The sequence below is a fragment of the Danio aesculapii genome, chromosome 14 (assembly GCF_903798145.1).
Source record: "Danio aesculapii chromosome 14, fDanAes4.1, whole genome shotgun sequence".
In the NCBI taxonomy this organism is placed as follows: Eukaryota; Metazoa; Chordata; class Actinopteri; order Cypriniformes; family Danionidae; genus Danio; species Danio aesculapii.
The window spans coordinates 43,003,183-43,021,077 of NC_079448.1; the positions used below are offsets into that span (position 1 = coordinate 43,003,183).

The window sequence follows — 17,895 nt, forward strand, 5'->3', positions numbered from 1 at the left end:
CAAAGAGCAATTAAACAGGAAATTAGTGCACATATTGCACCTTCTTCATGCCTTCTACCAACACTGCATGTGTAAAAATGAGCAACAGACTAGACTTGAGAGCTAAAACAGTTTAATACGCAACAGTGTAATCCATTATCATTAGAAACACTTGCCAGTGAATGTAATTCACATTCACTTGATATAATCAGCATACCAGACTGTACGTAGTAAATACTAAAAGCCAGCCTAGCAGAAAGCAGAGTTGTTGGGTTCTTTGATGGAAAAAAAAAGCTGCCACAAGTTTTCAAATGCTGCCAAAACTCCAAACTCCGTTTATCGACCAGGGATTTGGCCCCTTTTCACACACGTTACAAAGGCGGTGTATTTTCTTGAGAGATGAAATAAACTGATAAGAAACAGAGATGACTCGCCTCTTTTTCCCCCATATTTCACAGGCAGATGAGTTGAACTGAGGCCGTATTTCATGAATACCTCAATATTTTTTTCTTCAGTTAAACTCTTTTATCACTTTAGAGATGTCCACAGAGGTAAGACTGTAACTTTCCCAGTCTAGGGGTGCGGAACGAAGAGTTCGGATCTCCATAATCCCAGCACATTATTGCTTCCCCGTGACACATCTCTTATTCATTTTTGTAGGTTAAGTCGATCTCTCTCCTCAGTTCCTTTCCTCTATTTCCGTCTAATTCCTTTTCACCTATAGCTCCAGCCTTAGTGTTTTCGCTCTGCTCTCTCACTCCATTCAACCTGCCAATCATATCTCTGCAGCGCTACCTCGCTTTTTTTCTGCACAACCACCTCTTATCCCATTCACTCAGCACCGCCTGAGCTTTTCTTTTCCCTCCTCGGCCTGCTTTCTGTCTTTCTTCCACTGAAGAAAAGGATCCTCTTTCTGCCCACTCTATTCTGTCCATCTCGCTCCTTAAGCTCTACGTACGTCAGCTGGAAAAATGACTTACCTTCCACCCACTCCATCTGTATGATTCCATCTCCATCAATGCTATTCTCTCGCTTTCCCTTTCTTCGCAATTTACCAAAGTTAGTGTTTTCCCTGCACTCCCTCCATCTCTTTTCAGACCTCAATAATGGGAATTTTTTTCCCCGTCTCCTTTCACTTGAGACGATTCTTTTCTAGTTTCCTGTCTCCTTGTCCTCGCCCAACCTGCATTAGTAAGCATCTCTTGCCTCGCTTTTACCCTTCTACATCTAGCACATCAAGGTAGTCTATAATACGGTCTATCCTCCTCTGTTCAATTTCCTTCCTACTCTTTTCGCCGAGAGCTTCAAATGCATCTTCCTCCCATTTTTTTCACTATATATTGTAAGCCATCTTTATTTCTCTCCGAGCGGCTGTTTTTAAAGCTCAAAACCTTCCTTCAACCCCATAAACATTTAACAATAAAGTCTCCAGCTCTGATTTACCTGCGCATGTCCATCCCTGTGCAGCGTTAACATATTCATTCAACTCCCTACACACCTTTCTTCCATTGTTTCCATCACTATAATCTCTTCTTCATCACATTTTAGTAGTCACTGAGGGGCTGCTCTTTATTTTGAAGATATACGGGCATCTGTTGAACACACCTGCAGCAGTAGTTCTCGCAGTCTGCGGAGCTGGGACTCCAGTTGCTTGTTGTGGTCCTCTAGAATCTGCATGCGGGTTTCCAGGCGGGTTTTGTGCTGTCGGAGGACTCGGGCCTCGGCTAGTAGTTCCTCGTCCTGCTGACCGGGTGGTGAACCTGGACCTGACTCCAGAAGCTGAGGTGATGCTGCCGCTTCCTCGTGCTTCCACTTCAGCCGCCGATACTCGCCTTGCAGCACCCTGTGGAAGACACAACCATTCATTCATTTTTCTTCAGATTAGTCCCTTATTTATCAGGGTTCGCCACAGTGGAATGAATTGCCAACTAATCTGGCAAATGTTTTACGCAGCGGATACCCTTCCAGCTGCAACCCAGAACAGATATATTTGTTAAAATAATATTTTATTCACCAAACGTCTTTAGATATGGAAAGTTAATATATTTAAATTCAAGTCAACTATTGCAAATAAAAACTCTAAATTTGATATATTGTTTGTTTCCCTTGATTATTGCCCTTTTTAAAAAAATACATGTAAAAATATTTTTCTCTAACATACAAATTTGGCCCATTGTCATAAATTATTTTGTCAAATTAGCTTCAGATTTGGCTTTAGTACTGACTAATGTATTTGCACAAATATATTATTGTAAAGTTTCCTATAGAAAATATTAGTTATAAATTTGTGAGGGGTTTACTCATATATGCTGAGCATTGCCAATTGTTTTATTTATTTAGTTTATTTTATTTATTGCACTCATTATGTCACGATCACCAGCGATCTAACCCTCATAAATCACTGGAAAACATTCACTTTTTACTCTGAATACAATCCTGCCACCATATGAACTACAACTCCCTTCAGGCACCACATACACACACCTGTCCCAGTTCTCCATTGATTACACACACACAACTGGGAGCTACACAAGACTGATTACAAGTAACATATATACAGCACACACACACTCACAGACATTGCTGAGTCTTGTTGGTAACATTTATATTATTCATAAAATTTTCCATTTATTGTATTATATTAATGTCTACCCCAACCCTAAACCCAATCATCACAGTACTGTAAAAATATTAATCATCGTTATACAGTGTTACAAAAATGATGGTGTATCCTATATAGACTTAACAGTAACATTATCAAAATAAATAAAATCATAATTTCAGTATTTGTACAAGTCGGGATTCGACCCTAAATGGCATTTGCAGCACAGTAACTATGTGCACACGCACGGTCCACTAGGCCATATGAGACAGAGTTTCATTCAGACCCAATCAGTCAAATGCAGATTCGCCAGGTCTCGAAACGCTTCTGAAATGCTTTGAATCGCTTAACCAGGTGACCAGGTGTTTTGAAACACTTTAGTCACGTGACCTGGGTGTTTCGGATCATGCTTCGGTGCAGTGTTTTGAAAAACTTGCGCTTTGGGATTTGGATACTGTGTTGAAACTTCAGTTTCACGTTAGCTATCCCTACCATCTGCCTGTTATCTGACTATTTATCTGGATTTACCTGTGTGTTACCATTTGCTCCTGATTGTGACCATTGCCTGCCTGACCATTCTTTATGCAATTAAGTACTGCACGTGTATCCTCAACTCTGTTGTCCAGCATCCTTAAGTTGCACATCATATGTTCTTAAGTTCTTCTTTTGTTCTTTATGTGTGTCATATGTGATTAATTGGAGTATAAATTAGATCTGTTTTTTTTTATTGAAAAGGTATTATTTTTAACCCTTTAAAACCAAATCAAATGAAATGACAAAAAGAAAAATAGCACACCATGAATTTTTAAGAGAGTAGCTATCATTCAGCACTCTTTCTGCTGATAATGACAGTGGGAAGCCCTGATTTATTCAGGAGGTTAAGGTTGCAGATCCCCTGCAGACACTAACAATTAATCCTGCTTTATTGACCTATTACTCACCTATAACAAAGCAAGAGCACATGAGAACATGACTTAAAGGTCAGGATTTACGCTGAAGACAAAACTCATAAATGACTCAGAGCTGTAACAGTAGCCTCTGGGATGAAACTAAAACCCTAGACCTGATAGACTTGTGTGCATGAACCTCTGTTTGAAGATATAAAGAACACACCTTGTGCATCTGATGTGGGTCAAATGATCCTTTCTGACCTAAAATAACCATCATTATAATAATATCCTCAAATGCATTTTATCTCCAACAATTAAAACTAATATTTATAGATACAGCTAGCAAATACAGTTTTGCTTTACCACCAAATAAAAATTCAACATCATTTAAAAAAGACACATCAAGAAACAAAAGAGCATTATATACTCAGACTTATTTTATTATTCTACATTTCTGTTGCATTTTATTATACTGTTATAGATTTGCAATTTTACTCTGCAAAAGTCCTCTCAGACAAAACACATGTACAGCCAATCAACATTGAGTGTGGGCATATCTTGTAATGACTGGGGAGATATCAAAAAGAGATGAGGTCTTGTTGGGGTTAAGGTCATCAATTGGCAAAAATTAAAAAAATTTAAGTGCACCTTTAAGTAAATTCATGACGTTTTTAATTCCATTTATTTTATTTGTTAATTTTTAACTATATTAAATTGTGCAATATACAATTTACTTTCTTAGCTTAATACTGATTCCATGGAGTGTGCCACTCATTTTAATATTATATTATTATCATGCATTTTCATTCAGCTTAGTCCCTCAATTTTTAGGGGTCCACTAACTACGAATGAACCGCCAACTAATTCAACATATGTTTTACACAACGGATGCCCTTCCAGGTGAAACCCAGTACTGGGACTGGGAAATAACCATTCACACACTACAGCCAATTTAGATTATACAATTCACTTGTAGCGTATGTTTTTTGACTGTGGGGGAAACCGCATATACAGTATACCAATCAATATAGGGCTTCAGGGACTTCAGGGTCTAATTGTTGCAAAGGATTTGCAACCAAGTATTAAAAGTTAGATTTTTGATCATTATTCTGTCCAATTACTTTTGGACTTTTAACAAGTGGGAGTATATCACCAATTATCACCAATATATAATTATCACCAATAAAGCTTGAAAAACAGGGCATCAGTTTATTGTAAACTGATAGGTTCCAATATTCCCTTCCAGATATCAAAGAAATAATTTGTTCCTTAATTATAGTTTTGTAACTATTAAATTGTTTTAATTTCAAAATTGTAATATATACATCAGTGTAAAACCTATGAACGGTGGAAAAACATTCTGTAATTGTGTACCTGGGTCTGTATACACTTTTGCCATGGCCTCTTTTGGCTTTAACAAACTTTTCCCTCCGGTTTTTCCAAACTTTTTAACAAAAACTTTCCTCCTTTCCCACGACTGTTGCAAATTGCAAACTCCAATAGCCAGGAATTATTGTCCATCTGGCTATTTCTATGATCAAGCATGGACAGATCATAAAGGTGTCTGTACAGTCATACCTGTTTCAGACAAAATCTCTTCAAAGTGTTTCATATTCAACTCCAATCAAATGTGGCGCGCAAACTGTTTGCTCGAGCCTAAAAAAAAATCGTCCGCTCCGCCAGCCGGAATCATGCGCACCCAAAGCGAACCTCCGCAAAAACAGCAATGATGTCACATTCACCGCGCAGACTCAAGCGAACTAGCGGACGCATCAAGTATAAACCAGGCTTTATGCACGATGCACGCCTCCCACCAGTGCCATTATACAGGCATATCACACTGCTACTAGTATTGCTCATAGCAATATACACTACATACAATATACACTACTGACAGATGTATCTTTATATTATCTTATTTTATTATTTTTATTGACACATTTTTAAACACTTTTATATTAGACATTGTAAAAGTATTACTATATATAATATTAGACAAATTGTAAATTGATATTAAAATATCTTTAATGTACCACCACCACTACTACTACTACTACTACTACTACTACTACTACTACTACTACTACTAATAATAATAATAATAATAGTAATAATACTACTACTACTACTACTACTACTACTACTACTACTACTACTAATAATAATAATAATATTAATAATAATAATAATAATAATAATAATAATATTAATAATAATAATAGTAATAATAATAATAACACTGTTTTTATGCAATAGTCTAAATCAGTGGTCACCAAACTTGTTCCTGGAGGGCCGGTGTCCTGCAGATTTTAGCTCCAACCCTAATCAAACACACCTGAACAAGCTAATCAAGGTGTACTTAAAACATCCAGGCAGGTGTGTTGAGGCAAGTTGGAGCTAAACCCTGCAGGGACACCGGCCCTCCAGGACCAATATTGGTGACCCCTGGTCTAAATAGTGTATAGTTGTCTCTGATGGAAAAGCTTTCTTTAACTGACAGCTGAAAAGCTATTTTGGACAACTCTAGCATCATACCAAGTATTATTCCATGATATGCCATTCACACAAAACCCAAACCTGAAGTTATTTTGGTAATTGTGTTTAGCGCAGCGCATGTCTCAGCATCAGTTGTCATTGTGTAAGCATGCTCACCTGTTCTCGTTCTCCAGGCGGTGCAGGGTGTGCTGCAGCTCCTCTCGGTCCTGGCAGTCCAGCTGGGCCAGCAGGAGACCGTGAGGGGAGTCCTGCTCGAGACCGGGGCTGGAGTGACGCAGGAGGTACTGATCTTCATCCCTGAGTCGCCCCATACAGAAGACATCGCACACTCAACACATTAGCAGTGCAGCAGCAGCAGACAACACATGCACACAGTGCCAAACACTCAATTCCAAACAAAGCTGCACACACATAAGCCAAATGCACACAATGCAGAAGCGCCATATCAACACAGCACACATATTCTGTATAAACTGAGCATGGCATGTTTAGAGTGTAGACAAACATAGAGCAATGCACACCAAACAGCAGTGTAGATGCTGAACGCAAAACATGCTAATTCAAACATTCTCTGTGCCATCAAATATAACACACAGCCAATAAACAGGCGCACGTGATGGGCAGAAAAATGACCGCTAAACATGTGAAGCGGAGAAATGATGACGCTGCTCACATTAGTCACATCAGTAATACAAAACCAGCTGTTTTCATGCACTCTGCTGTAATTATGAAGGAGCCATTACACGGGCCATCGGTAAACAAAGGCTACTGATAGATTTGGTAAAAGCCACTGAAATGTCACGATGTGCCCTGTCAGCCATGACTCACTCTTGCTCTGCCTGTAGAGCAACAGCGGATATTGAACTTTTCACAATACATGAAATTATTATCAATTTATTTAATTTTTGGGGGGTAAATTTTAGGACTTTATTTCAGTTTAGTTAGTTTTAATGTAGTTTTAGCTGCAGTTCATAATTTGTGTTTCCTTGTTGCCATTTCTGTTTGAAATCTGCATTTGCAGCTATTTACAAAATGAACATTTTTACCTGTGCCTCAGCATGACTTCTCAGCACAAATCATTTAAAAGCACAGTGCGTAATTTTTGCCACTAGAGGGCACATATTCGCAACAAACAAAGGCAGAATATGATGATGCTGTGCCGTGAGTGTTGAATCACCTAGCATTTTTGCTGTTGCGCGCTGTTCGCTCAAGGTTGAAAAAGTCAACTCTGAGCGGAAAAAGCATGACAGTCTTTTTCATTGTCCAATCAAATTAAAGCAGGGGCTGGGTTTCTGTTGAAGTGACAGCAGTGTTTGTGTTGTCAAGATGACTATGGAGACTTTTAAAGATGGAAGAGAGACTAGTGGTTGTTGTTATAAGTTGTAGATGTTATTGTAGACGCTAATAACTATGATAGCTGGGGTAGTTGTAGGCATTGATGTAGACCCTATAATTATGATGGTTGGGTTTAGGGTTAGGGTAGGTGTAGACGTTAATGTAGATGTTAATATCTATGACGGTTGGGTTTGGGGTTTGTGTGGGTGTAGATGTTAATGTAGACCCTTTAACTTAGATGGTTGTGTTTAGGGTTAGGGTGGGTGTAGACATTAATGTAGATCCTATAACTATGATGGTTGGGTTTAGGGTTGGGGTAGGTGTAGATGTTAATGTAGATGTTAATATCTATGACGGTTGGGTATGGGGTTGGTGTAGGTGTAGATGTTAATGTAGACCCTTAACTTAGATGGTTGTGTTTAGGGTTAGGGTAGGTGTAGACATTAATGTAGACCCTTAACTTAGATGGTTGTGTTTAGGGTTAGGGTAGGTGTAGACATTAATGTAGACCCTAAAACTATGATGGTTGGGGTAGGTGTAGACATTAATGTAGACCCTATAACTATGATGGTTGGGTTTAGGGTTGGGGTAGGTGTAGATGTTAATGTAGATGTTAATATCTATGACGGTTGGGTATGGGGTTGGTGTAGGTGTAGATGTTAATGTAGACCCTTAACTTAGATGGTTGTGTTTAAGGTTAGGGTAGGTGTAGACATTAATGTAGACCCTTAACTTAGATGGTTGTGTTTAGGGTTAGGGTAGGTGTAGACATTAATGTAGACCCTAAAACTATGATGGTTGGGGTAGGTGTAGACATTAATGTAGACCCTATAACTATGATGGTTGGGTTTAGGGTTGGGGTAGGTGTAGATGTTAATGTAGATGTTAATATCTATGACGGTTGGGTATGGGGTTGGTGTAGGTGTAGATGTTAATGTAGACCCTTAACTTAGATGGTTGTGTTTAGGGTTAGGGTAGGTGTAGACATTAATGTAGACCCTTAACTTAGATGGTTGTGTTTAGGGTTAGGGTAGGTGTAGACATTAATGTAGACCCTAAAACTATGATGGTTGGGGTAGGTGTAGACATTAATGTAGACCCTATAACTATGATGGTTGGGTTTAGGGTTAGGGTAGGTGTAGACGTTAATGTAGACCCTATAACTACGATGGTTGGGTTTAGGGTTAGGGTAGGTGTAGGCATAAATGTAGACCCTTTATCTATCAAGGTAGGGTTTTGGGTTGGGGTAGGTTTAGACGTTAATGTAGACCCTATAACTATGATGGTTGGGTTTAGGGTTGTGGTAGGTGTAGGCATAAATGTATACCCTATAACTATAATGGTTGGGTTTAGGGTTAGGTTAGGTGTAGACGTTAATGTAGACCTTATAACTATGATGGTTGGGTTTGGGGTTGGGGTAGGTGTAGACGTTAATGTAAACCCTATAACTATGATGGTTGGGTTAAGGGTTGGGGTAGGTGTGGACATTAATTTTAGACCCTATAACTATGAAGGTTGGGTTTAGGGTTAGGGTAGGTGTAGGCATGAATGTAGACCCTAAAACTGTGATGGTTGGGTTCAGGGTTGGGGTAGGTGTGGACGTTAATGTAGACCATGTAACTATGATGGTTAGGTTTAGGATTGGGGAAGCTGTAGACGTTAACTACAATGGTTGGGTTTAGGGTTGTGGTAGGTGTAGAAGCTATTGTAGACGTTAAAAACTATGCTGGTTTGATTTAGGTTTGTGGTAGGTGTTGACGTTAATAACTATGATGGTTGGGTTTATGGTTGTGGTAGATGTAGACAATATTAACTACAACGGTTGGGTTTAGCGTTGGGGTAGGTGTAGATGTTAATGTAGATGTTAATAACTATGATGGTTGGGTTTAGGGTTGGGGTAGGTGTAGACATTAATAACTAGGATCATTGAGTCTCAATAACTTCAAGGTACACCTCTACTACAAGTTAAACCCCTACTTCATGTTAGGCCCCTGTCTTGCAGTCCTCAGACACACTCTACTCTAGCATTCTGCATTCAATCACAATTGCAGGTTTCAGCCAAAGATGGCGACAGAGGCAAAACAGCTTTAATGATCCGGACACATTTAACAGCTGTGATGAAAACTTTGAATAATGCCCTAAATTGTAGTCTGTTCCGCACATAAGGTTTATTGTATGGCTTCAAAAGATTCAGATACAATGCATGAGTCACGCGGACCACTTTTATGATGGTTTAATGGTCCTTTTGCATGCTTTTTAAATCTGGATAGAATAGACTGATTCCTTTGTGTTCCGTAGCAGAAAGAGTCATAAAGCTTTGGAATGAGTTCATTTTTGGGTGAAGTCCTCCTTTAAATTTCCCTCATGCACACACAGAGCCATTTCCAGCACAAAGCGTGCGCTGTCATGACTCTAGGCACAGATGAGCTGACCTCTTTTATTAGTTGTGATTTTGTGAGGGCTCACCTTATTTCACCTATATATGCTCATGATTCAGTGGCTTTCTTTGTCCGCTGGCTTGCAGCTCTTAACATCTTGTTCGGTAGCATTTCAATAGCACAATCTCTCTCTCTCTCTTTCTCTCTGTCCTGTCAGCGTCTGAGTATTTTCCGTCTGCTCTATTCATCCCTACTGTTGTGCTCCATAATCACACAGACGGAGGGTGAGAGTGCACATTGCCATGGGTCATTTTCATTATCTTTTTTTAATTAATGTGACTGTCTAGCCACACCAAATACGAAGGCATGCGTGGCCATGCGCACACGAGGATTTGACAGTGAGTGGGAGGTGTTGTACTCACAAACTTTCATCCGGCGAGAGGCTGTCAGTGAAAAAGGAACAGTTCTGGTTCTCCATTTCTGCCAACCTGAAAATCAAGCAAAATAAAAATGTCAAATTATGGAGCACGGGTCACAACGTACATAAAGGCGTATAAAGTCACTGTGCAGTGCAAATTTAGCTTTAAACACAAGAGGTGGAGGAGCAGAACCACACGTAGGGTTGGCTGCATAAGGAGACGACAGCTGTGACTCATCTCAGCGAATGCACCTTAGAGCAGTTTCTCCATCCCCCCCCCTCCCTAAAAAAATCCCATGCTGTTATCCTACTCTGGCTTTTCAGCTACCGTGCGCAACTAACCTGGATGGCAATTTATCGTGCGCCGGCAGAAGTCGTGCCTCCAGGCTTCACCCTCTGCTCTCTATCTCCATGACAGAGCCAGGGGAGAATCTGTTCCCCTTTCACTTCATTTGTCACATGCATTTTTATCACATAAACGCCTCTCTTGGGTATTTTCACCCAATCTCCTTCCAAGTTTTCATTCCTTGCCACAAGCGCCTCAAGAAAAAGATCTTCAATGTGCACAGAAGCTTACATGGCACACAGCTGACATGCCATGCAGGAAAGTGTACAGTTTGAACGCTTTACGGCCGACTGCAGCTCGAGACATTGTGTCAACCTAAAGCCAAATTAAAACTGAAATGTGCAATTTATATGTATCTAGGAGTACCTAGAATGATTGCAAAGGTAATGACGGAAAGACATTGACAACTTGTAAATATTTTATATGTAGCCAGTTTTAGAGTTCCAGTCTAGAACCGTTCATAGAGCAAACATTTATATTACGAAGTTCTGTTGATATGGTTGGTTAGATTTGTTTAAGACTCTTGTGTTCACCAAAACTGAATTTATTTGATTAAAAATACTGTAAAAACAGTAATGTTGTGAATTATTGTTACAACTAATTCAAACTAAGTCAGAATTATTAGCCCCGCGGAATTATTAGCACCCCTGTTTATTTTTTTTCCCCAATTTGCCAACAAATTAACCAAATGTTTCACACATTTCTAAACAATAGTTTTAATTACTCATTTCTAATAACTGATTTATTTTATCTTTGCCATGATGACAGTAAATAATATTTGACTAGATATTTTTCAAGACACTTCTATACAGTTTAAAGTGGCATTTAAAGGCTTAACTAGGTTCATTAGGTTAACTAGGCAGGATAAGGTAATTAGGCAAGTTATTGTATAACGCTGGTTTGTTCTGTAGACTATCGAAAAAAATATAGCTTAAAGGGGCTAATGATTGTGACATTAAAATGGTTCATAAAAAATATTTTTATATTTTATATCTAGCCGAAATAAAACAAATAAGACTTTCTCCAGAAGAAAAAATATTATCAGACATACTGTGAAAATTTCCTTGCTCTGTTAATTATCATTTGGGAAAATATTTTAAAAAGAAAAACAAATTCAAAGGGGGGCTAATAATTCTGACTTCAACTGTATATTTTAAACTTATATTTGTATTAAATTGTGTTTTTTCATCACAAGAAAAAAATATACATTTAAAATATTGAATTAATTTGAAGTAGAACTCTTTTGAAATATTTGATCAATTGCAACACAGGCTCATTGTAGATTTATACCCATGTCTACATTTTTGGAGAGCTCAAATTATGTACCCAGAGGTACAGCTTTTAATCCTTTTCATGCTACCAGGTGGCTTTTGTGCTTATCTCTGTATGGCTTTTCTGGTGTTACCAGTTTGCCCATTAACTCGATATGTACGTGGGCAAACTTGAGATGTGGAGCGGAGCTGACCGTGACGCAGCAATTAGGTCCAATCCCAATTCTATTTTTGTACCTCTACCCTTTTCCCTTCCCCTTGGCCCTTGAAAGAGTGTGAAGGAGAAGGGCTTCAAAATTTACCCCTAAGAAATGGGACACTACACTACAGCACTACAACACCTGCACACGTCATCATAAGTCATTGTGTATTTTTGGGTATTTATCTTCAGGAAATCACTGAAGGCATATATCATGTTTTCATAACGAGACAATGTGGCAATAAGATCGTAACTGTACTGCACGTTTACATAGTGGCCATATTCATCTAGACACACGAAAACAACATTAACATTATACCAGACACTGTAAAAAGGTCATTCCCAGCCACTAGACTTTTCTGACAGGGTATTCCAGTGACAGAATGTTGTGGGACTGCTATACAGGAGTTATTATTAGGGATTATAGCTCATGAAATTTAGCATTTTTAGCGTTTTTTTTTATTTTATTTTTTTAACATGTCGGTAAAACACAAACGTGGTTATGAATATATTAAAACATATGCTTGTTTGTTGTATAAATTTGTAATAATGACAAAAAAGTACAAATTTGTGCATCTCCTGACTTCTGTGTGCAGCAATGCTGTCGTTTTAGATGGTGTATTCTAGGAAACTTTCATACCTCTTGGTTTTTAGTGTGGTCCTGAAAACTCTCAGTTTCAAGGGATATCTAGCCCTTCCCTTTAGCCTTACCCCTTCACGTGAACACGCAAAGCGAAGAGTTAGGGGAAGGGCTAAGGGGTAGAATTGGGATTGGGCCTTAGAGTCCATCGAAGAACGATTCCAGAAACCAGGTAACACAAAAGCAAATAAATAAATTTAAAAATATATAAAAAAAAACAACAGGTAGAAAACGTGGTGAAATTGCGCGGCTGCTGCGGCTTTTCTTTTTCTGGATTGCTTTTTAAAACTGTCGGATAGGTTTAGGCAAGGGGGTGGATGGGTCAGTCGGTTAGTCATTCAGTCAAGCTAGTATGGTCGGCTGAAGTGTATATTGCGCACTCTGGTGGATTTATGCGAGAAGAGGATGCACGAGAGGAATTTGTGATCATCAAAAAGCCTACACAGCGGACTCTGGTGGATTTGCATAAGCAAAAACTGCGAGGTCACATATTTCCCTGTCTCCAGAAATGAAAACCTGTGTATGTGTCCGCAATGAGCCTAGGTTGATCAATTGATTTCCTAGCAAAAATAATAAAATAGTAAAAAGTAAAAAATATAAATATTCTACTGCTACAAATTCTAAATAAACTGTTTTGTCAACACATTAAATTAAATTAAAGTATTAAATTAAAGTATTACATTCATTCATCCATTTTCTTTTGGCTTAGTACCGTTATTTATCAGAGGTCACCACAGTGGAATGAACCGCCAACTTACCCTCATAGTTTTTGCATAGTGGATGCCCTTCCAGCTGCAACCCAGTATTGCGAATCACCCATACACTCTCACAAGCACACTCATACATTAAGGCCAATTTAGTTTATCCAATTCAGCTATAGCGCATGTCTTTGGACTTTGGGGGAAACCAGAGCACCCGGAGGAATCCCACACCAACACAAGGACAACATGCAAACTCCACACAGAAACTCCACACGAGACTTGAACCAGCAACCTTCTTGCTGTGAGACTAAATTAAATTAAATTAAATTAAATTAAATTAAATTAAATTAAATTAAATTAAATTAAATTAAATTAAATTAAATTAAATTAAATTAAATTAAATTAAATTAAATTAAATTAAATTAAATTAAAAAAAACTGGCCACAAATCTTTTTTTGTACGTGGGAATGGGACCACCTTAATCATACTGAACTTCTCAAAAACGCTAAGGAAAACTAATTAATTTTATGTCATGTAAACAGTCAAATAACATGCTAATGTGTACTACAGTGCCCCTTGTGGCAATGCAATAAATGCAACCCATTCAACATCCAACAAACAATAAAAATGAGTTTACTTGTTTAAAAGGTTCACCCTGAGCCTCCAGCAAAATTCCAGAACAACATAGGTGTTTTCAACACAACAGGGAGGCCGACAATGCTCCCTGCGCTTACCAATAGCAACACAAGGGTTAAACTTTGCTTTTAGCAATGCTCTGCACTTTCCCTGCCTTAGCTTACCCTTAGGTGAGAGACTGGAGAGATTTCACTGCCTTACTAGGACAGCCTGTGAATTAGCAACAATATAGAAGCCTCTATAGAGACCATAATGAGGACTGCTAAGTGCATTCATGTCATGTTGCTAGGAAAGCTGCCAGAGCAAGCTTTGAATTCGGCTTCAGCCTACAGAACCTGCATAGAGCCTGGGAGAATAGCAGAAAGTCGATACACATTCACCCACTAGGTGTCCTTCAGCCAATGACAGTGTCCTGGTTAACTCATACAACTCCTCCTAATTGAATGTGCTGGAGCATCCGTCAGTTAGATCCAATCAAATGCGTTACTAGCAATAGCAGGAGTGTGAGGTCAACCGGAGGTTATGGCTATTCACATATGTCTCTGTGGTGGTCTAAATTGGTTTCTTGCTATGTGGGTTGTGTGGTCTCTTGTTAGTGAGCAAATATGCAACAAACAATTTCCTCCTGTCTTCAAATGGACATTGTGTTTTGAGATTCAGAACAGCGGTTTATTCGTTCTGATATGCTGTCTGTTCTTCAGATGAAAGGCTGTCACTTTAGACCACTTACGCTGTCGTTTCCTAGCAAATTCAGCGAGTCTAGAACATCAAATGCCAGTGGATTTATTTTTCCACCCCCTCGATCTCCAGGTCCTCCAGTTATTATTCTGGATTAGTTTGTAAAAGCACGTACGATCTTCAATCCCTTGGCTATGACGTTCTTACTTCAGATACTACACCCCGAAACATCTGACAAGAATTTAATTTTCTATTAGAGTTCAAAGCAATTCTCGACAATGTGGGAAATAAATAACACACCACTTCATTAAGCACATGCTCTCTATCGCTCATATAAGGACAGAACTATCAGATAAAAGTTAACGGAAGGGTTTTTTATTCAGCTGTGTAGAGATGTGTGGTTTTTTTCATTATTTCGGAAGAATCTCTACAGTTATAGATTGCCTGTCTTTTCCAATTTGTCCAACACTTAGATCATGCTGTGTAGTTTAAGGATGCACAAATAATAGGGCATGAATCGAAAGCTTAAGAGTTTTCTAAAAGCTCAATGAGATCAAAGAACCAAACATGAACCTGCAAAGACAGACTGAGGGATTTATTAAGAATGAATAATGCCTCACTGATAATGTTGTGTCTCAACATGTTTTTTATGTCAATGATGTTTTAATAATCAGACTAATGAACAAATGTGACTCGGTTTGCAATCTGATTAAAAAACTGATAAAATGCATGCAAAGATTGTACTTTATTGTATCAAATGACTTAATACTTGTGCACTGTTCAAATTTACTACCCCTTTGCTATGTTCGGGATGTAAATATCCACTTAATTAAAGTGCTATAAAAATGCATCAGATAATATTTTTTCACATTTCTTTGGGCATAAATCTGTTAATTAACCTCAGTCCTGATCAAAATTACTGAATTGTTTAGAAAATTACAGGATTTTAACTCTTTACTTGAAAAGTTCACAAATGATGTCACTGACTTGGTGAAAAAAACACACACAAAATGACATTGTCAATATGAAAAAGGTAATTGTGGACTGGATTTTTGACCTTTTATCACAGCCTTGGACATGTGAATGATTAGTAACAACACTGTTACTAGTTAGATTTTCTTTTTTTTCTCCCTAATTTACTGTTGGTAGCTGTTTTTACTCCATTGACTTTCGTTATAACCACATTTGATGATGCTTAATATCACAGTCTTTGTTTTTATTTACTTCATGTAGTTCTGAGAGCTGAGATGCCTACTTTGATTTTCTCAGACACATCAAAGTAAGTGCGTAAAGGTCACTCTCACAGACATACACGCACTTTAAATGGAGTTAACTTGTTAACTAAGGTTTGGCGGTGGAACCACACCTCACTTTGTCTCCTTAACAAATTGCCTACTCCCTAAAACCTATTTAAGGCAGACCAGCCCTCTAGCATTGTTCTTCTCATTCTTTTGAACCCACCCTCCCTTTCTCCCTCCCTCTATTTCCTCCTTTTTTATTCACAATCCTTTAACCCTCTCTTCACTCCACGGTTGAATCAGGGGGTTCAATCACTCTACCAAAATATTAAAGAGATGGTACCTCAACTCTGAGTCTCTGGGCATCATTGTAGGATGCCCAATCAACCTTCCCCTTCATCCCAATGTTCACTTACCATCCCCTTCATCCCTACAATAATGCCTAGCTCAAAGTATGGCATGGTCCATATAAAATATATAAAAAAAAAGTCATATAAAATCCAGAAACTAAGCTTTTTTTGTGCACAGGCCTATCTAAAAGGTTGATGGTTCAAACTGACGATCAACAGTACAAATGACAAATTTGACCTCTTCCCAACAGGGAAAAAACCCCCCAGCAACAATCAAAAATACATGATTATATAGTGTCATGGCTTTGTAATAAAAATGGAAGTCAATTGGGCAAAAACAGCCACCAACAGTAAATTAGGGAGAAAAGTGAAAATTAATCAAAAACATTGTATTAAAGGCAATGCTGTTTCGTATGTTCAATACTTTGATAAAATATCCAATCCACAATGGAGCCAATTCGGTGGACGGGGATGATTGGGAGGCCACGATGGGTAAGGGCCGATAAAGGGTACTTGGCCAGGACACCAGGGTTACACCCCTACTCTTTTTACGAGAAGGGATTTTTAATGACCACAGAGAGTAAGGACCTCCGTTTAATGTCTCATCCAAACGATGGCACTCACTGACAGTATAGTGTCCTAGTTTTCTCATGTGGTCTCCCATCCAGGTACTGACCAGGCTCACCCTACTTAGCTTCAGTGAGTAACCGGTCTTGGGCTGCAGGGTGATATGGCTGTGGCTTATTTATCTGATGCATTTTTACAGCAGTTTAATTCAGTGGATGTTTTCATACCGGACATAACAAAAGGGTAGTAAATTTGCCCAGAGTGTAGTTGAGTTTTTTTTTAAAATCAAAGCATTTTCCAAACATTCGTGTAAAATTAAGATTTGTCACCCAAAATCATCCCGCTAGCTGAAACACTGAAAAAGTTATTGCCAAATTAAGACACAAAATCACCGCAGAGTGGATGAAAACATCCTCAAAAGTACATAAAGGTTAAAATAAAATTTAAAAACATGGTCATATTAATGTTCTATCATCATTCAGCTTAAAATATATATCTGTATGTAAAAATGAATCCTGCTAACTCACTCACTTTCCTTCGGCTTAGTCCCTGATTAATCAGTGGTCGCCAAAGAAGGAATGAACCACCAATTACTCTGGAATATAGTTTTATGCAGTGGATGCCCTTCCAGCCGCAGTGATCATCCTAAATTAGATTATATTTTCAATGATGTAATACTTCTTGCAGATAAATGGTAAAAACCTTGTGATTCGAAGGATGGAGACAAAATATAATGATTTAAAATGTCCATCGTTTATTTTTCTGAGCTGCACTTTGATACTTGAACCTTTTTTAATGTTTACAAATGATTTTTAATTCTTTATAATCAATGTTTTTGGTATATAAACGATTATTAGACTATATTACCTTGAAGTGGGAATCTCTTTTCTGTAAATCCCGATGAAAATGTAAGGAGGCAATTACGTTTGAAGCCAAATTTATTTTGAAGACAAACAAAGGCTAAAACCCCACACATCCCAAAAGTGTTTTAAACATCCAGACAGAATTTTCTCCTCTAATTTCCTCAAGGCTGTTAGCCTTCTGTGAGCTGACGATCCCAGAACATTTTACACGTTCAGGCAGACTCAAACGGACCCTTGTGAAACATATTAACTAGTGACAACCGAAAACAACGAATACTGTTCCGAGCAGCAACAACTAAAGCGGACGG

At 38.4% G+C, this 17,895-nt stretch overlaps 1 protein-coding gene across 1 annotated transcript in view; it reads right to left on the reverse strand.

Moving 5' to 3' along the window:
* Positions 1 to 17,895, reverse strand: part of drp2 (dystrophin related protein 2) — a 156,351-nt gene that overhangs the window by 7,909 nt on the left and 130,547 nt on the right. Inside the window, exons 17-19 of the mRNA XM_056471891.1 lie at positions 10,103 to 10,168; positions 6,124 to 6,264; positions 1,585 to 1,822 (exon numbers count right to left, since the gene is read on the reverse strand). Of these exons, the coding sequence (XP_056327866.1) occupies positions 1,585 to 1,822; positions 6,124 to 6,264; positions 10,103 to 10,168 (445 nt within the window). The remainder of the gene's footprint in view (positions 1 to 1,584; positions 1,823 to 6,123; positions 6,265 to 10,102; positions 10,169 to 17,895) is intronic.